Raw genomic sequence first — 27,585 nt, 5'->3', positions numbered from 1 at the left:
CAAGAGTACTAACTATATTAGTATGGTGATTATTTATAATGTCCCTACAACCTCTATTAAGAGTTATGTTTGAACATGAAAGGATTGGATTCTATTTTTTAAGAGAAAAAACAGGAGTTGGCAAAGGAATAATGCATTTGTTCTTATATAATTCATTCAACATTTTTCCCAAGCCGAACTTTATCTGTATTCATTGATATTTTTCAAAATTAACTCCAAGTTATATGTTGTCAGTATTCAAAAGAAAAGTTATGTTTAACTTTCATGAGGCTTTGACCTGTTTTTAACATCCTAACACACTTGTGGCCATTAATCTGGATAAAGGTAATTCTTACAGGTTGATGGTGAGGGGAGACACAATTTCTTTATGATAAAGGAATAGTAGCTGCTGGTGAGAATTTTAGAAGTGGAAGTCAAATTTTGACTTGAAATAGACAATGGGTGATTTTGAAACTTTCTCCAAATTGAGAATTAACTGCTTTAGATTTGGCTTTATTTCTCTTAATAACTCAAAAAAAGAGAGACAAATAGATTTAAACACACTCTCTATATGCCTATACCCTGCTTTGCCAATGTTCTTATAGTCTAATGACATCCACAATCATTCATGCAGGGTGTGATTCACAGTCCATGAAGGGCTAAATGCTTAAACTGAGATTTTTAACTGCTAATGTGTTACAAGGATATTGTTTCAATGCATTATCATTAAGGAAAGTACATATGTCTCTTCAGAAAGAAAAGATATGTAGATGTGTGATGAGTTTCTTTATAGGTTAAGGGCACAGGCTTTGTTAATAACTTTTGTAATGGCCTCAAGCCCCCCCCCCCCACAACTGTTATAGTGACTCAGCACTTTTAGTTGACAAAATGATCTGGAACATAGCCTTCGTATCCCCTAACATGGGCAAGGCTGCTTTCCTCTTCCTGAGCACATATATGTTACCTAAACCATCTTTACAGATGTTTGTAAATCAGCAGTATCTGTGCTCTATCTGTCTGTGAAGGGCAATAACAAAATGTTACAACCCATTTAGCGATAAACTATGCATCCTTTCTGCAAGTATTTGCTTACATTGTATTTGCAACATTTCACCTCCTCTATAAATTTTATTTCATAGTCTTTAGTAATTTCTGGCAACCTAAGTAGATACCCAGATGGTATCTCTTTTCTCCATAAGCCAGAAATGTCACAATATAAATTCCAACCCCCATCTTTTTATGATTTAGATTCTAAATTTTAGAAAATAGCAACACACACATACAAATATTGAGACAACACCTTTAGGTGAAAGAAAAAGTAGTAAAATTTAGGTATAAGAAAGAAACATGCTATATAATTGATTCAACAGAAAATAAAAAGGATACCTGATGACACAGGCATAAAGACCACTGTCCTGCAGTAATGTTGGCCGGAACCAAATGGAGTCCTCTTCCTTGCTCATTCTACTTCCATCAAAGGCTATCGGCTCTTCAAAGTCTCCGGGGCCAGAGCTTTTGTACCACATCAAACTGAGTCCAGCACTTTGGGCTAGGGAGTAATTGGCTCTGATATAGCCATAAAAGAGTGCACATTTGATTCGAACAGGCTCTCCCACCAAAACTTGATATTTCTTGATATCAACAGACCAATCTGTGCATCCATCGGCTATAAAGAGAGAGAAAGGAAAAAAAATGGAGAGAAAAATGGAAGCAATTAGTTCATTCATTCATTTATTCATTCCATAGTATTTATTGAGCATCTATATCAGACACAATTCTTCTCTAGGCACAGATGATGCAGTGATGGATAAAACTCAGAAGGGCACTAAAAAGTAATATACCTATTAAGAAACAATATATTCATCATTTAGTTTTATTCTGCTGGTATTTATTCTTAGTGTAAATCAGTGTGATGGTTATTGGTTTATTGCCTTTCTACTCTAAATTCACCTGTTTGCCTGTTCTTTGAAAATGGATTCAGACCTTTGAAATAGTTTGCCTTTGCCAGCTGGCACCAAAGCTTTGTTAGTAAAGGGTGCTGGAGAGAGACTGCAAAGGAAAGGGTTTTGCTCGCTGGTTCCAGCAGGCTTGCTTGGAAGGCTCTTGTAGTGAGCATAATCTTCTCTAAAACCTGGCTCCTGCAGTGGGTGCTTCTCTTGAGACCCAGGTCCTTCAGCGCATAGTGGCTTGGTAGATTTTTAGCAGAGCCTCAGGTGAGACATCATCTTGAGAACAGCTTTCCCAGATACCTTAAATGGCAAGTCTTTCTTTCCAACTGCAGAGGGCAGACTTCTATCAAGTTCTATGGGTATGCCACCAGAGTAACTGCCGCCATTCAGTAAGCCATGCACTTTCCCAGTAAGGTTTGGATATCACTCTGGGAATGGGGAGAGGATGGGAGGTTTTCCTTAGGTGCTTGATCTCAGTTAGGGGTAATGGTAGCCACTTCTCTATTTTTTTTTTTTCTTTTTAAGGCCACACACGTAGCATATGGCTAGGGGTTGAATCGGAGCTACAGCTGCCAGTCTACACCACAGCCACAGCAACAGCAACACAGGATCCAAGTCGTATCTGCGACGTACATCACAGCTTACAGCAACGCTGGATCCTTAACCCACTGAGCGGGGCCAGGGATTGAACCTGCAATCTAGATACTAGTCAGGTTCATTTCCACTGAGCCACAGTGGGAACTCCCCATTTCTCTATTCTGTATGGTTATCTTTTGCTATGCACTGAATGTGTCCTCCTAAAGTTCCTGTGCTGAAACCTTAATCCTGAATGTAATCGTATTTGGAGGAGGGGCCTTTGGGAGATAATTAGGTTTATATGAGGTCATGAGGGCAGGACTTTTATGAAGAGAATAGTGCTCTTATATGAAAAGACACCAGAGCTTGCAATTTCTCTCTCTTATGGCGAACTTATAGAGAAGATGCCAAGTGAGCACATGGTGAAAAGGTGGCCATCTATAAGCAGCAAATAGGGTCTCACCAGGAACCAAATCAGCCAGCATCTTGATCTTGGACTTCTCAGCCTCTAGAACTGTGAATAATACATTTCTGTTGTGTAGGCAACCCAGTCTATGGTATTTTGTTATGACTAATACATTTATCTTTCTTACTAGCCAATCATTTGTTATTCCAACTACCTGTTATATTAAAAAAAATCTTTATATAAACTTTCCTTGTTCCAATTAGTATACTTTATTTTCTCTCTGATTGGATACTCACTGATAAAATGAAGAATAAGCGTTGGATAGCCAAATGAGGCAGAAAGAAATACAATGAAAGTGGGTCACGCTCTAGTAATGGTTTTACAGGCAGAGATGGAGGTAGATAGTTACTTTCCTCTGATTTCTGGAAACATCAGGAAAAGTGTAAAGTAGAAACCATGGTGGGAAATGGGGCTGATAAGGTGTGGGCTGTTTGGGTTTTCTAGGTTTCCTGGAAGCACCATCTTCTAAGTTGCATCTTGGCACCATTATTATCACCCTCCCCCCTACATGGGCACGCACGCACATGCACACACATAGGTATGCGCATGCACATACCTATGACAGGACAGGTACATCACCATTATTATTATTATCATGGAGAAGTTATGGATTTCTGTTTAGAGAAGGTAGGTACTCAATACCTAGCAAAATCATCAATCTGACACAGCTCACAGTATACAAATGCTGAGCAAAAGAACAAAAACAAAGGAAAGAGGACCTCTAATGGCAGTACTGTCTGAGTATTGCAAGCAGGGTTTGATTCACTAGTGATTAAAAAGAGAGCAACCTAAAGGATCTGAGAATAAGAAAAACAATGTAAAATTCAAGAGAAGGAAAACTTTCAAAATGATAAGATGTATATGAAAGCAAAGAAGACACAATCTATGGAATTATCTAAATTTCTTATATTGAAATAATAGCTAACATCTGATGAGCACTTAACTGTGTTCTGAGCTTATAAATTGTCATATATCTTTCACAAAAACATCCACTTAGACTTTTAACTCATGTCCCTTCTACATGGAACTTTTCTCACCAACCAACTGCATGGTTTCCTCCCTCCCTTACTCTAAATGCCATCACATCTGAGTCCTTTTCTAACATTCCTGCCTGAAATACCACCTTCCTATTCTAGTCACTTGATCTAGATTCTTCTTTAATATTTTTCATAAGACTTAATTCTGTCTGATATTATATCACTTACCCAGTTTTTGTTTGCTTTCTGTTCCCCAACAGAGTGTAATGTCCTTGAGGTCAGGGACTTGGTCCTTCAAATTCACTTCTTTAACCTCAGTGCCTAGAACTCTGCCTGCTAGCCATCTCAACACACTTTTACTAAATGAATACATGAATGAATTCTTGAGTAAATGTTAATGCAAAAATTTACAAAGAAACTCAACATCAGCTAACATGTGGAAGTGCTGACATTCTCACCCAAACACATCTGACCCTAGAATTCACTCTCTCTACCATCACAGTACTGTTTCATAATAAAGGTAATTTAAATTTCACACTATTCTTTAGTTTGATTTATTTTAATTATCGATTTTTGGTCTATTTCCCAATAAAGAGACATATTGAGGTAGTGTCTAGAGTAAATGTGCTAGTAGCTTGGTGGACATCATCAATGTCCAAATCATAACTATCATTCCTGTCAATGACTGCTAGAGAGCTGGCACACCTCAGCAAATAGGATGGCACTACTGTACATAAACAGAGATGTCAAGGTTATTTAATTACATGCAGTATTTATCAATACAACTTTGTACATTTCTCCCATTACATGAAATGAATCTGAGGTGTGATTTTGTTTCAAAGAGTTATAATTCACACAAGAAGCATGAAATTACCTTGTTTTAATACTGTATGAATTACAATATAATTCTAGAATTAAGTTATTGTAACTGAGGCCATCTGTCACAGAGGATATGGCTGCCAGTGCAATAGGCTGAGACACCTTCAAGGTAGCAGTACAAACAGTGAGATGAAATTATTCAAACTCTCAAAAGATTTGTAAGGTGAAGCAAAATGCTTGAAGCTAACAGGAAAAATACTTAGCCTAGAAATTTCCAAAAGTTAGTAACAAATTAGTTCAAGAGAACAGAAAGAGAGTTGAGTAGGGATAGAGAAATTAATACATACTTTCAGAATACACTTATTCAGAAAAATATTGAATGATAATAATAAATATCACTGAAAATTAGAGTTATTTAGTACTTAACTATCTGTCAGGAAAAAATTCAAACAGTTCTCATTCACATGCTAAAGAAAAGGCAGAGTTGGAATGAATAAATAACATGCTGGATAACAGAGTCACTTCATGTTCATTTTAATATGAAAGTAAGATGTAGGATCTGTGGCTTAGGAAGTTTTACTACCATTAAACTAAATATATGATGTTCACAAGTAAACTATAAATTTATGAACATATTAATACTTTTGAGGGGAAGTTGGCAAATAATATAAAGAACAATTCAAGATATTTTCAAGTTATTTTGATAAATGCATCTAAATAAATGATTGACTTAAATATTTTTCAATAATTTAAGTATTTTATTAAATGGAAAAAGTGAGAAATGATATTTATTTTCCCTTTAACATTCTGCCTCATTTTCATATACTCTGTATCACAATGTTTTTCTTAAACCTCTTGAAAATGAATTAAAAAATAGACACATTGTGACATTTCACTTTTAAAATACTTCAGTATACATCTCCTTATGAATAAAAACATTTTCCTTGTATAGCCACAAACTAATTTTTTTTACATCTTGTCCAGCGGGATATCTCAAAACTTAAAAGAAAATGTGATGACTTAAAACCTAACTCTTGATGACCAAAATTGCTACTGGTAAGTTCAGTTTTTCCTTACTTCAATATATAAACTCTAGTTTATATACTGGAAACAGTTATTCCAAGCCAGCATATTTTCATATTTCTAGACACCATTAATTCTATTATGTGAGTTACCAGGTAATCTTTATTGTTATTATTTTTTAAATTATCATTAGGTAATTATGGAGGACAATAGTATTTAACTGGTTTTCTTTCAGAATAAAATACCTTCTATAAGCCTCTTTAAGAAAGTTAGCTATTGGTACTCTCCTTCCCTGATGGGAGGATTCCATGGAAATACTCTAGTTTAATGTATCCTATGTAACACATACTCCTTCAGAGTCAATGAGAGTTTATAAAGCCATTAAGTTACATCAAGGGGTAGAAGTAGGAAGTACCACATTCATTTATTTTTGTTACTACCCATAATATTGCATGAGGCTTATATGAAGACAGAGGGAATTAAGATTCAGAACTAATTCCTTTACAAACAGTTCATATTGATATACTATTTCATGGGCAAACCGTACATAGATTATATAATGTAAATATATAATGTAAATATATAAGATTAGGGAAAGTATTTTTAATTAAGTCACTGTTACTACATATATAAGAGCTCAAAATATATTATGGTAACAAGCTTGAAAGTTGCATTCTTAAAAAAAAAACTAATCAGAGGTCATACATAATGAATCCTAATATGAAAATGTAAGACTTTACTTATAAAAATGCAAATTATATTACTCTTAAAGTATCTACTTGGGTAGGTACATCAGAATAATAATCAAATAATTAATACATCTGTTGTAGTGTAACAGAGGCCGTCCCTCCCCTTTACAAAAATGATCTATCCATTCTCCAGCAACTTTGAGTATTGTCTACTAAGAGTTCAAAGTTGTATCCTCTTCTTGAAAATGACCTTGATTGACAAGAGCCATTTTGGTGGGGAATGTACATCCCCTTGGGTCTGCCTACTGCAATAACTGCCTGATGTGAGTGTTAAAAAAAAAAGGCTCCTCCTTTGCCTCACGTAGGGACAACTGTACAATACAGTTCATGCTCCAGAGCTCCAGGGCAAGCTTAGATGTTAGCTGTGACCTCCTCATTCAGCTCTTTCCCTTTTTCTGCCCTGCTTCTCTCATTCTCTTTTAGGCTTTACCTGAAGAGCACTCCCTCAGTCAATTGTGTGCATCAAAAATCCTGTCCCGGGCCCTGTCCTAGGAAAGCTGATCTAACGCAGATTTATATATTCATGTAGTAAGAACAACCTTCATTCCAGTTTCTGTCCTAGGAGCTGAAGACATCAAGACATATAAGATATAGCCCTTGTTGTCAAGGAGCTCACAGTGTAATTGAAGAGACAGACCGAAACTGAAAGCACAAAGGAAAAGGAATGATAAAGAAATGCAGAGGGCTAGTCAGGAATATGTTCCATGGAGAGAAAACATACGAGATATCTGTCAGAAGTTAGCTATACAAAGAATTGGCAGACAGATATTTAATTTGGAGTTGAACACAAAAGCAAAGATGCAGAAATAAGAGATAGCAGAGTTTTGCAGGAACTACAAACAGCTTTGTGGTGTAGAAACAACAAGTTTAAAGCAGGAACTAGCAAGAGATACAAGGAAAGAGGTGGGCAAAGACAGACTGCGGAGGTATTTTTATGAGATGTAAAAAACCTGTGGCATCATCCTGAAAGCAATGGGGAGATACGGTAAACATTCAGTCAGGGGGGTGATGGAGATAATTTGATATTTTCAGATATGCTCTGCTGGGTGAAATTCTAGGTAGGCATATAAGGTTGAAGGCTTTAGTGAGGAAAGTGATGTTACTGAAGGTCTAAAGTTCAGCAGTGGTAGCAGAGAAGGAGAAATGGGGTGGATCTGAGGAAGACTAAGGAGGTAAAACTGAAAGGAGTAAGTGAATGACTGGATACAAGCATTGAGGGAAAGGAATGATGTTAGTTTACTCTGCAAATCCTATCTGTTGTCATAGACTTAAATATCTTCCCCAGTCAACAACAACAAAATCAATCATTCTTGTCAAGGGGTGAGGTCTTTGAAACATTTTTACAATTTTTTCATTTAAAATTTTTAGGTAATAAAAATGTAATGAATTGGTTCAATGACTCACAGATAGACCTAAATGTGTGTGTATATTCATATTCTTTAAGAAAATACTCTTTTTAAAATTTGCAATGATCGGAGTTCCCGTCGTGGCGCAGTGGTTAAGGAATCCGACTAGGAACCATCAGGTTGCGGGTTCGGTCCCTGCCCTTGCTCAGTGGGTTAAGGATCTGGTGTTGCCGTGAGCTGTGGTGTAGGTTGCAGACGCGGCTCGGATCCCACGTTGCTGTGGCTCTGGCGTAGGCCGGTGGCTACAGCTCCGATTGGACCCCTAGCCTGGGAACCTCCATATGCCGCGGGAGCGGCCCAAAGAAATAGCAAAAAGAAAAAAAAAATTTGCAATGATCAAAGATAAATATCCGGCTTACTGGCATCATTTGTATCTACCCTAGCATGCGTGGAAAAGCTGAACTTGAGACATGACTGTGGCTAGGGAGTATAGGCCATGCATGTTAGCTAACAAAGACAGAACAAAAAGGCTCAGGATAGATTTTAATGGGATCATTTCTGCTCTTTATCTACACTGGATGCCACTCTTTCAAAATAGGAACTTCATAAATGAAAAATGGCAATGTTGGAATCCTTCCGAGGAGGAAGCAGAAATGTCCTCAAATTATCATCAGCAAAAGCTGCAGTAAAACATGACCCAAATTGACCTTTAAAGTAAATGTTGGTTCACACAACACTTCCTCTTTGTCTATGCTTTCTGGATTATGTTTATCTGAGACGGAGTGTTGCCAAATACTTTCCTTTAAAAATATATACAATGTAACAATGTTGGAAGACCTCTTTCAAATATTTTGAAGAGGTATGTGCCTGTGGTAAGAACTGATGTTAACCCAAGAGACTCTAGCAATTAACAGGAATCCAGTTTCTAGAATACCCTTTGTCTGACAAAGCCTAGAAGTTATCATCTACCAGGCTCTCAGTGTAGGTTATCTCCAGGAGGTGTGGGCCTTGGTCAGTTGTTATCAAATTTCTCCTAAGGTTCCCTCTTCATCACCCACACCAAGTTCAAGTAAGTCTCTTATGCACTCAGGGCCTTCATTTGCATGTTGAAAAATACACATTGTGGGGTTGTTCTGGAATTGATAAAGGAAAGTGTCCTGTGCCTTGGGCTTATATTTGTGTCTGCTGCATGCCCTGGGGGGACCGAGGGATAGCAGACAGTAAGCAGTCAGAGCCCTAGGAGAAAGAACCAGAGCAACCAATTTTCAGATAATTGGCCAGAAAAACAGCCTGTTGGCTAACTTGGACTGTTTGCAGTCTGTGATTTAATTATACTATCTGGTTCAACAGGTGGACTAGGGGTTCTGCAGTGACCCTGGGCCAGGCTCCTATAACTATAATGATCAAATCCAAGCCCGGACCCCTAAGGCTTGTTCAAACTCACCAATCATTCCTCCTTGGGAAATCTTTTGGCTTTGTTTTTTTCATGGCCTACACCTGCCTTTGGCCTTGAAAAAAATCTTCCTAAGAGTTGTTCCTTGCATGCAGATATGTGAGCAAACCCTCAGTGCTTTCAGCTAATTTTCTCTGTGCCATTATTTGACAATGACTCTTAAAGTCCCAGCCCTCAGTGTTGGATCACACCCCCTGCCGTTGCCTTGCAGTAAATTCTGCTTAAATCTTTATTTTTGTTTTCTTAATGTTTAAGGGTAATATGAGAAAGTATCTAATGCAGAATCTGAAGTACATGTTCTTTATTTCCATTCCCACACTCAACAGGAGCAGGAAAAACCCCACTAGGTAAATGCAAGCAGAGGCACGTCTCACTACAAGAAAATCTGGATTCTTTTAATTTTCTTGTTTTTGCTATTATTCAGGGCATAAGGAATTGATACAGATATAATACCTTGATACCTTTGGTCTATGTTTTAATGGTAGAACAATATTAATTTACTTTAAAGGTTTTCTCATTCTTTCACTTATTTCTTTTGTGTTCCCTATTTCATACACATTTTTAATAATATTTAAAAAGTGAATTAACATTTTCTCACATGCATTTCATTCACCACTGAAGTATGGGGACTTTGAAAACATACTTTATCATGTATCTGCCTATCATCATTCATCAAAATCTAATCTACTTCCTTTTTTTCTTTTTCTTTTCTTTTTTTTTTTTTTTTTGTCTTTTTGCTATTTGTTGGGCCTAGGGAGGTTCCCAGGCTAGGGGTCAAATCGGAGCTGTAGCTACCGACCTATGCCAGAGCCACAGCAACACGGGATCCAAACCGCGTCTGCAACCTACACCACAGCTCATGGCAACGCCGAATCGTTAACCCACTGAGCAAGCGCAGAGACCAAACCCGCAACCTCATGGTTCTTAGTGGATTCGTTAACCACTGCACCATGACAGGAACTCCTAATCTACTTCTAATAATATAATATGTAGTTACTTCCAAATCTATCTATATATTTACCACTGTCAGGATACAACCAATTAATATTTGAGGGCAGACACTCAGTTAATGTGTATTGAATAAATGGTTGATTTACTGAATAAATCCTCATTTGAATTGGTACTCAAAATGTGTATCTTAACTGGCAGCATAATCAGTTATAACTCTTGTTTCTAAGTATACTTAACCTTACTAATTTGGGAAAAATTAACAATAAACATTTTTCCCTTGCTTATAATATTGCAAAGCAATACATTTTTTTTAACTCAGAACAATTTTATTCCACAGTACTGAACATAGCTCAGAACTCTGTAAATCCTTGTGGATTTATTAAACATAATTCAAACCGTGTTACATTCAATTGGCATAATATTATACTATTTATTTAGTTCATGTGTATCTCCACAAAACCCAGCATTTGGACCACAAAACAAATAAGGATATGTGCATACAGATAGGTCAAAAAAAGAGTTTTGAGCTTCAGGCATTCTACACCTTTGGAATACTTGTTGGACACTGGATTAAATATCAACATATTGAGCAACAAAGGGAGTAACAAGCCTTAAGGCACATAAGGCACAACATTCATTTTGTTTTAGAACATACAGCAGAAGAGAATTCTATTTTTGAACCTGCAAGTTATAAAGGTCTTTAAAATTTAGAATAATTCCAACTATTGTTTGTAACAATGAGGGCATGAAACAATTACATATTAGTGTCTAAATTGTATTTCTTTTTTTTTAATGGCTGCACCTGCAACATATGGAAGTTCCCAGGCCAGGGGTCAAATTGGAGCTGCAGCTGCTGGCCTACACCACAGCCACAGCATCACCAGATCCCAGCTGCATCTGTGACCTATGTCACAGTTTGTGATAAAGCCAGATCCTTAACCCACTGAGCAAGGACAGGGATCGAATCCACATCCTCACAGAGACCTCAGGTCCTTAACCTACTGAGCCACTATGGTAACTCTCAAACCATGTTTCTGTGACTCCGCATGCGTTATGGACTACCTCTGTGTGTGACCCACTGCCCTATAAGAAAGATTAATGAGACTAGTTTTGATATTGAAGAAATCATCTTTTAGTAGGTAAAGACGTCAAAAACTAGATATAACACAAAGCAGTAAATGGAGAAATTTCAAAAGTAAAGACAGCATTGATGGGGAAACACAAAACAAAAGGTTTGTTTTATCTCAATCCAGAGATGTTTTCTATTTTTACAGTAACTAATAGAGCATAAATATATAACCAGGAAGACCAAAAAGAATTTAACAGAGAAATGGAATTTGAACTGTGCCTCAATTTAAAACTTGATAACTGGGAAGAGAAAAATTCCAAGTCAATGTACAGACCAGTTATATGGTACAAGCAAGAGTAAGGTTCTAAAACAATGGGATGGAGGGAGGAGAAAAGCATAACTAAGTAAAAATAAGATCAGAAAAATTAGATTAACAAGACATCAGGACAAGAAAATTGAACTTAATTGCATAGCCCAGTAGTTTACAAATTTCAGTCCGCATCAGCATCAATTGGCAGAGTGGTTAAAAGACAGATTGTTCATTTTCACCATCAAAGATTAAGATTCATAAGGTAGTGATTGAATCTAAGCATCTGCATTTCCAAAAAGACACAGGTTATGGTCCTGGGATGATACTTTTGAGAACCACCACTCTAGTCAATGTAAACAGTAGAAAATGTCCATGAAGGAAGTGGGACTATCTATCTACATTTTAGGAAGATCACTGTAGTGTCAATATCAAGAATTGGGAAGAAACAGCCAGGAGCAGGGAGATCACTCTTAAAATCATGGCAATGAAATAAAGAAATGGGGGAAATTGTAGAGGTAGAATCAACAGGATGGGGAACTGATCAGACAGAAGAGATGAAGGAAAAGGAAGAGTCAAGGATGACTTGGAGGTTTTGATCTAGGATTCCTGAGAGGATTGTGACATCACTAATGGAAATAAGATGCATAAGGAAGGTCAAGGTGATGCTAACAAGTATGGTTGAGGTATAAGCTTTATTTGTCTTCTTACAGAACATTTTCTCCATTTATCACAGGTGTTTATACAGAAGAACATATTGCCTGTACTGGCCAGTCAGTGCAACAAAAGCAATTCTGTGTATCTTTTTCATATTGTGAGCTCTCTGGGAATTAGAGTCCCTAGAGTTAGAGAAAAATTCAAGGGAAAAGGGGATGAATTCTGTTGTATATTTTAATATGCAATTGCTTTCATATGAATAATGTCACAGAGATTAATTTTCTATTTGATTAACTTCTTGCAGAGATTGTGGGGGAAATTAAACACACACAGTTTGTGTATTGTTCCTGCAAGTGAATTTCTAAGTGAGAATTTTAAGGAAGGTTAGAGACATTTTTTAGAGATGCTGAGTCTATTTTTATCACAGTAGAAGTTTTATGAAAATACAATATGCTGTACACGTATTAGCTTTACACACAACTATCTGGTCATTCATCTGCATTAATATGTACAATCACGGATCTATTATGATGGGATACTATTGAAACACTGCATTTTGTTCCGAGTATTATAAGCAAGTATCTGTGCACCTCCAGCATGATATTTTTCATTTTTGTCATGTGTGTAAAAACAACAGTTCCTTTTATGTGTGTAGAATACCTTCATTTACATAGTATTTTCATAAACACTATCACATTGCAGCAAGAAAAAAGTGGTAATAAATTCAGATGGCAGAATACAAGGACTGGAGTTCAACTTCTCTCCTAAAAACAAAAAAACCACAACCAAATGCTGAGCAATCTTCAACCAAATGGACTGGAAACTTTCAAAAAGATATCCTACTCCAGAAAACAAAGAGAAGTCCACATCAAGAGGTAGGAGGGGTGACTATGAGATATAAGCAACCCCATAGCTCCCAGGTGGGAAGCCCCACAGACTGGAAAGTAACTGTATCATAGAAACTCACCTACAGGAGTGAGACTTCTGAGCCCCATGTCAAGGCCCCCACTCCTGGGGATCTGGCATTGGGAGAAAGATCCCCCAGAGCATCTGGCATTAAAGGCCAGTGGGGCTTGTGCCAGGGGAAATGGAAACCCCATTCTTAAAAGGTGCACACACAATTTCACATACACTGGGTCCCAGGGCAAAGCAAAGTCTCCATAGGAATCTGGGTCAAACCTGACTGCAGTTCTTAGAGGACATCCTGGGAAAACAGGGGTGAATGTGGCTTCTTGTGGGAGAAGGACATTGGAAGCAAACCTCTTGGGAATATTCATCAGTGTGCCTTTCTCAGGAGGTGGCCATTTTGGGAAAATAGGCCCCACACATCAGATCTGAGAAGCCCCAGGCGAAGAAACAATACAGGTGGGATCACAGCCCGCCTATCAGTAAACATGCTGCTTAAAGACCCCCCAGGCACACAACCCCTCTAATCTCACCCAGAGAGAGAGAGAGTCCCACCCACCAGAGGGATGGGAATCAGCCCCACCTACCAGTGGGCAGGCATCAGCCCCTCCCATCAGGAAGCCTACAGCACACCCCCAGACCAACATCAGCCACAATGGGGGCAGACACCAGAAGAAAGAGAGGCTACAACTCTATCATCTGGAAAAAGGTCACCACACCAAAACCTACAAAAGTGAAAAGACAGAGAACTATAACTCAGATGAGGGAGAAAGAAAAAAACCCAGAAAAACAGGTAACAGATCAGGAGACTCTCAGCCTCCAGGAAAAGACTTTAGACTGTTGATGCTGAAGATGATGCAAGACATTGGAAATGCACTGGAGGCAAAGATGGATAACTTACAGGAAACACTGAGCAAAGAGATACAAGATAAAAAACTTAAGCAAGAAGAGATGCAAAATACAATAACTGAAATAAAAAATTCATTAGAAGCAACCAACAGCAAAACACAGGAGGCAGAAAAACAAATAAGTGAGGTGGAGGACAGATTAGTGGAAATTACAGATGTGGAACAGAAAAGAGAAAAAATACTGAAAAGAAATGAAGAGAGTCTCAGAGAACTCTGGGACAACGTTAAATGCTCCTTCTCCCAGAAGGAGAAGAGAGAGAAAAGGGAACAGAAAAAAATATTCTAAGAGATAATGGCCAAAAACTTCCGTAACATGGGAAAGGAATCACTTACACAAATCCAGGAAGCACAACAAGTACCATATAAAATAAACCCAAGGAGGAATACATCAAGATACATATTAATCAAACTGACCAAGATTAAAGACAAAGAGAAAATCTTGAAAGCAGCTAGGGAAAAGAAACAAATAACATGCAAGGGAACCCCGATAAGGTTATTGTCAGATTTGTCAGCAGAAACTCTGCATGCCAGAAGGGAGTGGCATGATATACTTAATGTGAGGAAAGGAAAAACACCCCAACCAAGATTACTTTACCCAGCAATGCTCTCATTCATATTTGGAGGAGAAATCAAAAGCTTCACAGAGAAGCAAAAGCTAAGAGAATTCAGCAACACTAAACCAGCTTTACAACAAATACTAAAGGAACTACTCTAGGCAGAAAAGAAAAGGCAGCTACAGGAAACAAAAATACCACAAATGACAAGGCTCGCCATTAAAGGTATATATACAGTAAAGATACAAAATCATCCACGCATGATTATGCCACCAAAATCAGAACTCGTCAGAACAGGAGGGTACAAATGCAGGACACTGGAGATGCACTTGCAATTAAGAGACCAACAGCTTAAAACAATCTCATATAAATATAGATTCTTAAATCAAAATTTCAAAATAACTTCAAACCAAAAATCTACAACTGATACACAAACAAATAAGAAAAATCAACTCAAATAGAACACTACAGATACTCATTAAACCACAAGAGGAGAGAACAAGAAAAGAAGGGATGAAAAAAGAGCAACAAAACCAAATCCAAAGCAAGTAACAAAATGGCAACAAGAACATACATATCAATAATTACCTTAAATGCTAATTGACTAAATGGCCCAGCCAAAAGACATAGACTGGCTGAATGGATACAAAAACAAGACCCAAGTATATGCTGTCTTCAAGAGACCCACTTCACTTCTAGGGACACATACAAATTGAAAGTGAGAAGTTGGAAGAAAATATTCCATGCAAACAAGAATAAAAAGAAAGCTGGAGTAGCAATACTCATATCAGACAAAATACGCCTTAAATTGAAGAATATTTTAAGAGACAAGTAAGGTCACTACCTAATGATCAAAGGATCAAACCATAAAGAAGTGATAACAATTTTAAATATCTATGCACCCAATATAGGATCACCACAATATATAAGGCAACTGCTATCAACCTTAAAAAGAGAAGTTGACAATAACACAATCATAGTGGGGGACTTTAACTCCCCACTTACAGCAATGCACGGATCAATCAGACAGAAAATCAATAAGGAAACACAGGCCCTGAATGAAGCATTAGATCAGATGGACTTAATAGATATTTATAGGACATTCCATCAAAAGTAACAAAACATACATTCTTCTCACGTACACATGGAACATTCTTGAAGACTGATCAAAACCTGGGCTTCAAATCAAGCCTTGGTAACTTTAAGAAAATTGAAATCATATCAAGCATCTTTTCTGACCACAACGCTATATGACTGGAAATCAACAAGGAAAAAATGGCAAAAAAAACACAAACACATGGAGACTGAAACAACCAATGGATCACAGAATAAATCAAAGAGGAAATTAAAAAATACCTAGAAGCAAATGACAACAAAGATACAACACTCCAAAACCTATGGGATGTAGCAAAAGCTGTTCTAAGAGGAAAGTTTATAGCAGTACAAGCCCACCTCAGGAAATAAGAAAAAGCTCAAAAAAACAAGCTAACTTGACATCTAAAGCAGCTCAAGAGAGAAGAACAGACAAGACCTAAAGTTAGCAGAAGGAAAGAAGTCATAAAGATCAGAGCAGAAATCAATGAAATAGAAACAAAGAAAACCATAGAAAAGATCAATGAAACGAAAAGCTGGTTCTTTGAAAAGATCAACAAAATTGATAAGCCATTGGACAGACTTATCAAGAAAAAGAGAGAGGACTCAAATCAATAAAATTAGAAATGAAAAGGGAGACTTTACAGTGGACATCACAGAAATACAAAGGACCATAAGAGCCTACTATATGCAACTATACGCCAATAAAACAGAAAACCTAGAAGAAATGGACAAATTCTTACAAAAGTACACTCTTGCAAGACTAAAGCAAGATGAAATAGAAGAGATGAATGCACCAATCATAAGAACTGAAATTGAAACTGTGATTAAAAAACTTCCAACAAACACCAGTCCAGGACCAGATGGCTTCACAGGCGAATTCTATCAAACATTTAGAGAAGAGCTAACACCTATTCTTTGGAAACTCTTCCAAAACATTGCAGAGGAAGGGACACTCCCAAACTCATTCTATGAGGCCACCATCACCCTGATACCAAAACCAGACAAAAATACCACAACAAAAGAAAACTACAGGCCAATTTCACTGACGATCATCAATGCAAAAATCCTCAACAAAATCCTAGCAAACCGCATTCAAAAATACATTAAAAGGATTGTACATCATGATCAAGTGGGGTTTATCCCAGGGATGCAAGAGTTCTTCAATATCTGCAAATCAATTAGTGTGATACACCACATTAACAAACTGAAGAAGAAAAATCATATGATCCTCTCAATAGGTGCAGAAAAAGCCTTTGGCAAAATCCAACACCCATTTCTGATAAAAACCCTTCAGAAAGTGGGCATAGAGGGAACCTACCTCAACATAATAAAGGCCATATATGACAAACCCAGAGCAAACATCATTCTCAATGGTGAAAAGCTGAAAGAATTCCCACTGAGATCAGGAACAAGACAAGGATGTCCATTCTCGCCACAACTATTCTGCATAGCTTTGGAAGTCCTAGCCACAGCAATCAGAGAAGTAAAAGAGATAAAAGGAATCCAAAGTGGAAAGGAAGAAGTAAAACTATCACTATTTGCAGATGACATGATACTATACCTAGAGGATCCTAAAGATTTAACCAGAAAACTGTTAGAGTTCATCCATGAATTTGGCAAAGTTGTAGGATGCAAAATTAATACACAGAAATCGATGGCATTTCTATATGCTGACAATGAAAGATCAGAAAGAGAAATCAGGGAAGCAATCCCGTTTACAACTGCATCCAAAACAATAAAATACCCAGGAGTAAACCTACCTAAAGAGACAAAAGACCTGTACTCTGAAAACTATAAGACACTGATATAAGAAATCAAAGATGGCACAAATAGATGGAAAGATATACCATGATCTTGGATTGGAAGAGTCAATTTTATCAAAATGACTATACTACCCAAGGCAATCTACAGATTCAATGCAATCCCTATCAAATTACCAAGGACAGTTTTCACAGAACTCGAACAAAATATTTTAAAGTTTGTTTGGAAGCACAAAAGACCCAGAATAGCCAAAGACATCCTGGAAAAGAAAAATGGAGATGGAGGTATCAGGCTCCCAGACTTCAGACTATACTACAAAGCAACAGTCATCAAAACCATATGGTACTGGCACAAGGACAGACATATAGATCAGTGCAAAAGGAGAGAAAGCCCAGAATTAAACCCACACATCTACAGCCAACTCGTCTATGACAAAGGAGGCAAAAATATACAATGGAGAAAGGACAGCGTGTTCAGTAAGTGGTGCTGGGAAAACTGGACAGCCACATGGAAAAGAATGAAATTAGGACACTCCCTAACACTATACACAAAAATAAACTCCAAATGGATTAAAGACCTAGATATAAGACTAGACACTATAAAACTCTTAGAGGAAAACACAGGCCAAACACTCTCTGACATAAAGGACAGCAACATCTTCTCAGATCCACCTCTTAGAGTAATGACATTGAAAACAAAAATTAACAAATGGGACTTAATTAAACTTAAGTTTCTGCACAGCAAAGGAAACCCTAAACAAAGCGAAAAGACAACCCACAGAATGGGAGAAAATATTTGCAAATGAATCGACTGACAAGGGATTCATCTCCAAAATTTATAAACACCTTCCTACCTCTCAATACCAAAACAACAAACAACCCCATCCAAAAATGGGCAGAAGATCTAAATAGACAATTCTCCAAAGAAGACATATAGATGGCAAAGAAACACATGAAAAGATGTTCAACATCACTCATCATTAGAGAATTGTAAATCAAAACCACTATGAGGTAACCACCTTACACCAGCCAGAATGGCCATCATCCAAACGTCCACAAACAATATGTGCTGGAGAAGGTGTGCAGTAAAAGGAACCCTATTACACTGTTGGTAGGAATGTAATTTGGTGCAGCCACTGTGGAAAACAGGATGGAGATTCCTCAGAAAACGAAACATAGAACTACCATTTGATCCAGCAATCCCACTCCTGGGCATCTATCCAGAGAAAACCATGCCTTGAAAAGACACATGTACTCCTATTCATTGCAGCAGTATTTTCAATGGCCAAGACATGGAATCAACCTAATTGTCCATTGACAGAGGAGTGGATAAAGAAGATGTGGTACATATACACAATGTTATAATACTTAGCCATTACATGGATCGAAATACCAGCATTTTTAGCAACATGGATGGACCTAGAAATTATCATTCTAAGTGAAGTCAGCCAGACAATGAGACACCAACATCAAATGCTTTCACTGACATGTGGAATCTATAAAAAGGACAGAATGAACTTCTTTGCAGAAGAGATACTGACTCACAGACATTGAAAAACTTATGGTTTCCAAATGAGGCAGGATGGGGTGGGGGGGGATGCTGGCGGTTTGGGATGGATATGTTATAAAATTGGGTTATGATGACCATTGTACAACTGTAAATGTAATAAATTAATTGAGTAATATAAAAAAATTAAAAAATAAATAAATTCAGAAAAAAATGAGTATTTTTTTTTTCACATGTACTTAAAGAACCAGGAACAGGAAAAATATTCAAGTATAAAAGGTTTCCTTTAACTTTAAACCCTTCTTTCCAGAGGTTTTGTTGACATGTTCTCAGGCATTTTTTAAATAAATCAAAGCATGGAGAAATCTATGCTTAGGAGTTTCCATTGTGGCTCAGTGTTTAATGAGCCCAACGAGTATCATGAGGACGTAGGTTCGATCCCTGGCCTTGCTCAGTGGGTTAAGGGTCTGGCATTGCAATGAGCTGTGGTATAGGTTGCAGACATGTCTTGGATCCTGCACTGCTATGGCTGTGGTAAAGGCTGGCAGCTACAGCTCTGATTTGACCCCTAGCCTGGGAACCACCATATGCCTTGGGTATGGCCCTAAAAAGACAGACAAAAAAAAAAGAAAGAAACCTATGCTTAGACAGTAGAAAATTATATTGATTCAGATTTTGTTATTTTGGGTGTTGTTTCCCATCTTTGACAGTGCAGCCTCTGGGTATGGAGTAAATTCATACATATTTTTTGAGGGCTGATAAATTTGAAAGGATGCATTTATGCGGAAAACTGTACTGGACAGTTGTTGATATAAACATCTATCAAGTTCAAATCAAATTTAGGTAGTTTCAATGTTACTTAGCAATTAAAACATTCTCAAGTGCTGGCTTAAGTGAGATTTTCATAGTCTCTTTATTAATACTTATTAAACTCAGAACTAGAGGAATCTTCTGGCCTAGTAAATGCTACTTCATGATAATGTTTTTGCAGTTAGTTATTTTATTATTATTTAAATAAAAGTTTAAATTCTCAGGGAATAGCAGTTCTGTTTTTATAGTTAACTAGTAAATACCTTTAAAGAGGAACATTTAGCATATAACTTTTTTTTTTTGGCCACACCTGTGGCATGCAGAAATTCCCAGGCCAGGGATTGAACCTAAGCCACAGCAGTGACAATGCTGAATCCTTAGCCACTAGGCCACCAGGGAACTCCAGATATAACTTTTCATGGTTCATCCAGCTCAATATTCCTTTGTGGCTGCTATATGAAAAAGCGATGCTAGGTTCCTCTCAAATGTTAAAAACCTACATGCTTAATAGTCACACCATGACCCTTTTCTTTATCATGTTTCAAAGAGAAAAATATTTTAATTTAGGGTGGGGGAAGGAATGATTTTATGGTATTAATTGAGACACCTCTGGAGGGAGGCATTCCTTCACTCGTTCTTTTTTTTTTTAATAGTTATTTCCCCAGTACAATTTTATTTTCTACTGTACAGCATGGTGACCCAGTTACACATACATGCACACATTCTATTTTTGCACATTAGCATTCGCCATCATAAGTGACTAAACATAGTTCCCAGTGCTACACAGCAGGATCTCATTGCTAATCCATTCCAAAGGCAATAGTTTGCATCTATTAACCTCAAGCTCCCCAACCACCCCACTCCCTCCCCCTCCCCCTCGGTAACCAAAACTCTATTCTCCAAGTCTATGATTTTCTTTTCTGTGGAAAGGTTCATTTGTGCCGTATATTAGATTCCAGACGTAAATGATTTTTATTCAACAAATATGTATATAAAGCCTGCTATCTTAGGCACCAGTGGGGCTGGAATTAAGCATTTGGTAACCTTACTGCATATGAAATTAAGCAGGGTTCCCATCTTTTATTCTAAATTTACAACTTATACTTTTTCTGCTGTACTGTCCTGGGCAAGATGGAACAGTTGTCTCAAATCTTACTTTATTTTTCAATCTAGTATTCGTAGATATTTTCAAAGCTAATCAAGGCATTGTCATGGGTTCCTTTTAGTGCTCATTCATTAATGTGTTATTAAACATTTTTTTCTTTTATTTTTCCATAGTTTTCAAAGGCAAGTTATTATCTTTGTATTTGACAGAAGGGCCACACTGGCCTATACAGAGACCCACTTGGGTACTATGCAATTATGAGAAAAAAAATACTGTGGAATGTATCAAGCCTGTGAATTCTCTTTATTTCCATTACTGTACCATGAAATAGTCAATCACATATTCTTTTATTATATATATTAAAAAATACTGAATAATTCAACAGCTGTGAAATTTCAGAACTTCATTCAATGGAGGAGATGTAGTCCTTAATCTCTATTTTAATATGCTGCCAGTTATTGCAAGTCATAATAGCACAATACAGGGCCCAGGATGAATATCACTCACTCAGTTGTTTCCCTGAATGGCTTCAGGGTATGAAGTAAACTATACTACATCACTGTCCTCATAATGAGATTGTTCTGCTGGATAAACAAGCTCCCCGCAGGCCCTACCTGCTGATAGGACCCAGTGAACCAAATATTTAACACTTTACAGAAACTCCTCCCTGCCATTCTTCAATATCGCATGCATCATTTTCAAGAGAAAATTTGACGCAAAGAAGTAGAAAATTGAGCTACCGACTCCTGGGTCCATCGCTGCAACCTGGCTTAGTAACAAAGCTTCAATTCAATTTCTGGGTCCTGTGAGATAATAGTAGTTTCAAAGTTCCCAATAAGCTTGTCGAAATCTAAATTCTTGTTCTACTTGACCAATTTACACATGGCATCTGGTTAAACCAGTCCACCCAAGGAAACCACTGAAACAGAGCATGGAGTTAATGCAGTGCTTGTTCATTTGCCTGAAACAGTCACTGAAAAATCTGATTCATGAAGAAAAAGGAAACTTAATTTATTCCATTGTTTAAAAGATGATACCTTTGCTTTAAAAACACTTCTACCATTAGACTGAGGGCTCATGCATGTATGAGAAAAACAACACAGTTTAAATATAATACTTTGACAGTTTTCACATACAAGGATGTTAGAATACCAAGTTTGGTTGAGTTGTATATGTGTGTAATTTCTGTGCGTGTGTTATTTTTTTCCCATAAGTTTAGTGTTATAATGCTAATAAACTTATTGTCTCACAGTTTCCTTTCATGGACTGCACAAAAGAATGTCAAAAGCATACCTTTGTAATCAATAAATCATGTATATCACTCTCATAATGGAACTACAACGTCATAAGCTCTTTAATGAAAAGAGCATTACAAGAGTATTAACTCTTCCTAGGGGAAGAACTTCCCAGGGCAAGTTCAAAAAAAGAACTTCATGGGGGCATGTAAGAGATGCGGCTTTGAAATTAATCATAAATCAATGATAGCAATTCTACAAAGTGAGAAACGGGAGGCTAACAATGGGAATAATGAAATAATGAGGTACATTTGAAAAGAAGTTTGATTTGGATAGAGTATAAAGTTTGCAGTCCCCAGTAATGGAGAAAATGGTTGAAGAGGGAGAGCAATTTGTTTCTTTATGTGTCCTCATGCCCTGTCCAGCCATGACTGATTAGGGCAAAGATGACCCTTTAACCAAGGGCAGCCAATCCTGAGGCAGGCAAATAACCCACGCCTTGGTTCATGAGAAAAGATGAGCTGGTCCAATCAGATCCCTCCTTTCTCAGTAGAAACAAGGGGCTAAAGGTAGATTTAGGCCAGAGAAGCTGTGATGATCATGTATAACCCAAAGTTAACATCAGAAAAACAACTATGAATAAATAGAGAAAGCAGGTCCTAAAAACATAAGAGTGAGACAACACACAAAGAGAAGCTTAGAAAAAAAGCAGAGAGATCCAGAGACCCATTAAGGAAAGAACCAGAGACCAAAGAAAGTCCCTAAAACTTAATTCTTGACTTCTTTTTAGTTCTGAACCTAAATCCCACACATCCTTATACTAAAACACTGTAAAAAATCATTTGAAGGGTTTTAAATTTGTACCTAAAAAGGTCTCATTAAAATACTTTCTTTTTTCTTTTTTTTTTTTGTCTTTTCTAGGGCGGCACCCACGGCATATGGAGGTCCCAGGCTAGGGGTCTAGTCGGAGCTGTAGCCCCCAGCCTACGCCAGAGCCACAGCAATGCTTGATCCGAGCTTCATCTGCAACCTATACCACAGCTCACGGCAACGCCGGATCCTTAACCCACTGAGCAAGGCCAGAGATCCAACCTGCAACCTCATCGTTCCTAGCCAGATTTGTTAATCATTGTGCCACGATGGGAACTCCTAAAATATTTTCATAATTAGAATTGTACTATAAGAACCAAGATTTGTGGACTTTCCATGTGGCTCACAACATAACTACTCAGCGTTGCTTCTATAAGAACCAAGATTTCATTTTCTGCATTACCCATTAATATAATATGAATTGTTTAAAAATTATTTGTAAAGGTTATTGTCAGTGGCTGCACATATATTGACTCTATACATGCATCATATTATGATATTTAATTTGCTTAAATTTTCATTTTAACATACTGTACTATGATCAATATCATTTTTAATACATTTTGTTTGAATTTTTTATCGTGCCCTCAGACTGAATATCTAAATCAGGATTACTAGGTGAAAAGAGATCATGTTTTCCCATACTGCTTCTGTAGATTTTGTGTCAATTTATATTCCTGTATGCAATGCATGAGTGTGTCCATTTCACACCATCCTAGGGGTATGAACTCTCTTCTGTACCAGTGCATTCTCCTACACTCAGTCCTATTCTATTATTTCCAAGCTGCCTGTAAAGCCACAATCAATGGCAGCCCTGATGAAATTTTCTCCACTGTATGTATTGTTTCACACTTTTTCTTCACTTTCCAGGTAAACAGTGATGACTCTGAATTTACATATCTATCTGTGCTCCCTTTCGTGACTTTCAAAACCATCATCAATTTGTCAAACTTAAGTCGTAAATGCAGTGAGTTCTTATCATGGCAGTTGCTGATGTGAGGAGGGCTTGCTTCTTTATGTACTGTCTTATCCTGTGTGCCTCACCTCAACTTGGCAAGTCGTAATTGGCAATCTCTTCTAATATAATTAACCTCTATTGCTAATGAAAACATTTAGATATCTATCATGTTTCATTAGTACACACTGATAAACAAAGTTAAATCTTTAAACTTAGATAATGACACAGGAATAAGTTTTTTTTTTTTAAAAAAAAAGGTTCCGCATTTCTCTCCCCCAAGCATTTTCATATAACAGATAAATCTAAAATCTAACCATAAATTGAATGTTAAAAAATAAATCAATCCTATTTTAAAAGTATACTAGAGGAGGAGTTCCCGTCATGGCTCAGTGGTTAACGAATCCAACTAGGAACCATGAGGTTGCGGGTTCAATCCCTGGCCTTGGTCAGTGGGTTAAGGATCCAGTGTTGCCGTGAGCTGTGGTCGCAGACGTGGCTTGGATCCCGCGTTGCTGTGGCTCTGGCGTAGGCCAGCGGCTACAGCTCCAATTGGACCCCTGGCTGGGATCCTCCATGTGCCGTGGGGGCAGCCCTAGAAAAGGCAAAAAGAAAAAAAAAGATTAAAGTTATCACCTTACGATAATGGCAAAGTATTCATAAATTAATATAAGATAGGTCTTTATCTTAAATTGTGAACCCACACATAAACAGAAATACAAAAAGGTGTCACCTATTCTTTTGAATTTTACCACTGAAAAATATCATAAACACACACACACACACTCAGAGAAAGGGAGAGAGGGAAAGAGGGAGAGAGAATAAGCAATACTCCATATCAAATTGTTTAAACAATTCACGTTGAGAAGAAAATCATGTAGCAAAACCATGATGAATATATTTGCTATTTGGTTTCCTCCTCATGGCTTCTAGTCTCCGACCAGTGAAACTTGTGCAGGAAAAAAAAAAAAAAAAAAAAAAGACAAAGGAGTGTATCTATGCATTCCCTTTCTCTTTCAACTTCAAGTTCCTAAGGTTGAAATCTGCTTTGTGTCAACTTCAGCAGTGCCTTCATTGCTATTTTTTCCTTAGAATCGACCTGATAACTTTACCACCCAACCACTTGTCTGTCTTTCTTGTTAAGGGCAACTCAGAAAGATGGAAGAATAGGGGCTTGTTTTGTGTGCCAGAGATTCGAGTTCATGATATATTCAAACAGGCTCTGATGTGTTCTGAACAGAAGGGAGTAGTAATTTCCCAGAACTGTCTGAGGGTTCTACTCCCAGCTCCCCTGTACCACTGCATGGTTACTCTGATTAGTGGCATGCAGTATAAGAGTACAAGCATTAACAAGTTGACCGAGTTTGGCATCGGCGGGTACAAATGCAGCCAGTTTGAGAGTGTACCATAAACAAGGTCCACAAATCCTTGCCTGTATCATAACAAGTTCACGACTATGGAACTTTAAACCATTTTGGTTCATGTCCACTAATAGCCTCTAATTAAGGCACAACCTTTTGAATAAACTGACAATTAGTTATGTGATGCGTAAACAAGAAGATAGCTCTTTAATGGGCTGTTTAGTCCTAATGACCTTAGCCATTTTCTTCAGTCCATACAAACACATATATTAATTGCTTACTTCACATTCAATTACACATATACCTTCTACTGCAACTGTGAACTGACCCTCTTATTAAATTATATTTTTAAAAAGCAAAAGAAATGGGAATAAATCAGTTTTAAAAGATAACTATTAGTATCAATATCAATTTTACATCAGTGAAAACTTGCTTGTACCTTCTCCGAAAAGAGACAAATATACTTTCAATTTGGTTCCATGGTACAGATCCTCTCTGTGTATATAATGAATGCAGTAAAATTCCCAAGTTAGCATGCCTGCCTAGATATTTGATATGATTATCATGTATATCCAAATTATTTTCTCAGATATATAAGCATAAGTGTATACTCTGTTTCCCTTATATATTGTGGAAAGTCCTTAATACACTTGTAGTCTTCCTCCATGGTTCTAATTTACACACTGACTATTGTAAAATATAAAGGAACGAGCGCCAAATTAAGTAATAAAAATATCAACAACCCCAAATATTTGGGGTTAACCCAACTAACTAAGACTGACTGATTTTAAGGGAAGACATTCTTTGCATATCTAGCATTAATGGATGTCATTTCCAGAAAACTGTATGGTCATTTACTTCTAATTAAAGAGCTTTGACTTAGAGACACATAATAATTCGTGGTTATTTAAATGTCTCTGAATAAATGAAAACTATGCAGCTTACACACGACTAAATACACTTCAAACAACAGGCAAAAAGAGTTGGACAATATAGAAAAATCAATGAAGCCAAACTGCTGCTTTGAAAAGATCAGTAAAATTGATAACACTCTAGCAAGACTAACCAAGAAACAGAGTTCAATAAAAATTGCAGTGTAATAATTACCAGGAATGGTTTGTATTTTTCTTTCTTTCTTTTTTGCTTTTTAGAGCCACACCTGAAGCATGTGGAGTTTCCCAGGCTAGGGGTCTAATCAGAGCTACAGCTGCCAGCCTACACCAGAGCCACAGCAACGCAGGATCCGAGCCACGTCTGTAACCTACACCACAGCTCACGGCAACGCCAGATCCTTAACCCATTGAGGGAGGCCAGGGATCGGACCCACAACCTCATTGTTCCTAGTCAGATTTGTTTCACCTGCGCCACGACAAGAACTCCTGGTTTGTATTTTATAAGCAAAGTACATGTACAGTAACTGAAAATCTAGTGCTTGAGAACAAAGTATACTTTTTCAATGGGTCAATGTTACAGAATATATTTATATTTTTAAAATATAAATTTATGTATTCATATAAAATAAATACTATATTATACCCACAATCTTTTTAGGGTTCTATTATGAAGTATCTATGGCAGCCAAAACAAAACAAGACACTAAATATTTCATTGTCTCATCCCCCTCTTCTGCTTCTGAGAATGCTCACTTAAAGATGGAACTGTAACCACTTTCAGCCTTCAACTTCAGATGGCTTCACAACTCTTATAAAAGAATAGCCTCATCAAACTTTCCCCAGTGCTTAAGTCCTCCAGTGCTTCAGTACTGAAAAGTTTCAATACTTATGGAAAATTCAAGTACACAAAAATGCTAACACATATATTCCAGAGACTATGTGGGAGTATGTCCCCACTCCAGAAGTTCTTTTCAAAAAAGGAAATTGTCATTTTTGTCTCTATCAAACCATAGTAATCTTAGGAAAATCATGCATGTTTTTGATATAGTACTTTTGGGAGCCAATTGTGCTGAAAGCATCAACACAAAATAATGTAATAAGTGTTAAAATACCATGAGCAAAGGATTAAAAGCAAATTTTGTAGTTCCTGTTGTGGCTCAGGGATAATGAACCCGGCTAGTATCTGTGAGGACATGGGTTTGATCCCTGGCCTCACTCAGTGAATTAAAGATCCAGGGTTGCCGTGAGCTGTGGCATAGGTCACAGACATGGCTGGGATTCTGCATTGCTGTGGCTGTGGTGTAG

General features: G+C 37.3%; 1 protein-coding gene across 1 annotated transcript in view; it reads right to left on the bottom strand.

Moving 5' to 3' along the window:
- The window catches only part of IL1RAPL1 (interleukin 1 receptor accessory protein like 1), a 1,415,748-nt gene that overhangs the window by 688,929 nt on the left and 699,234 nt on the right, over window positions 1-27,585 (bottom strand). The window contains exon 3 of the mRNA XM_047765736.1: window positions 1,366-1,645. Coding sequence (XP_047621692.1) covers window positions 1,366-1,645 — 280 coding nt within the window. The remainder of the gene's footprint in view (window positions 1-1,365; window positions 1,646-27,585) is intronic.

Source organism: Phacochoerus africanus, chromosome X (assembly GCF_016906955.1).
Source record: "Phacochoerus africanus isolate WHEZ1 chromosome X, ROS_Pafr_v1, whole genome shotgun sequence".
Classification (NCBI taxonomy): domain Eukaryota; kingdom Metazoa; phylum Chordata; class Mammalia; order Artiodactyla; family Suidae; genus Phacochoerus; species Phacochoerus africanus.
The sequence above is the reverse complement of the archived record's forward strand: the minus strand, read 5'-3'. Positions and strand labels throughout refer to the sequence as shown.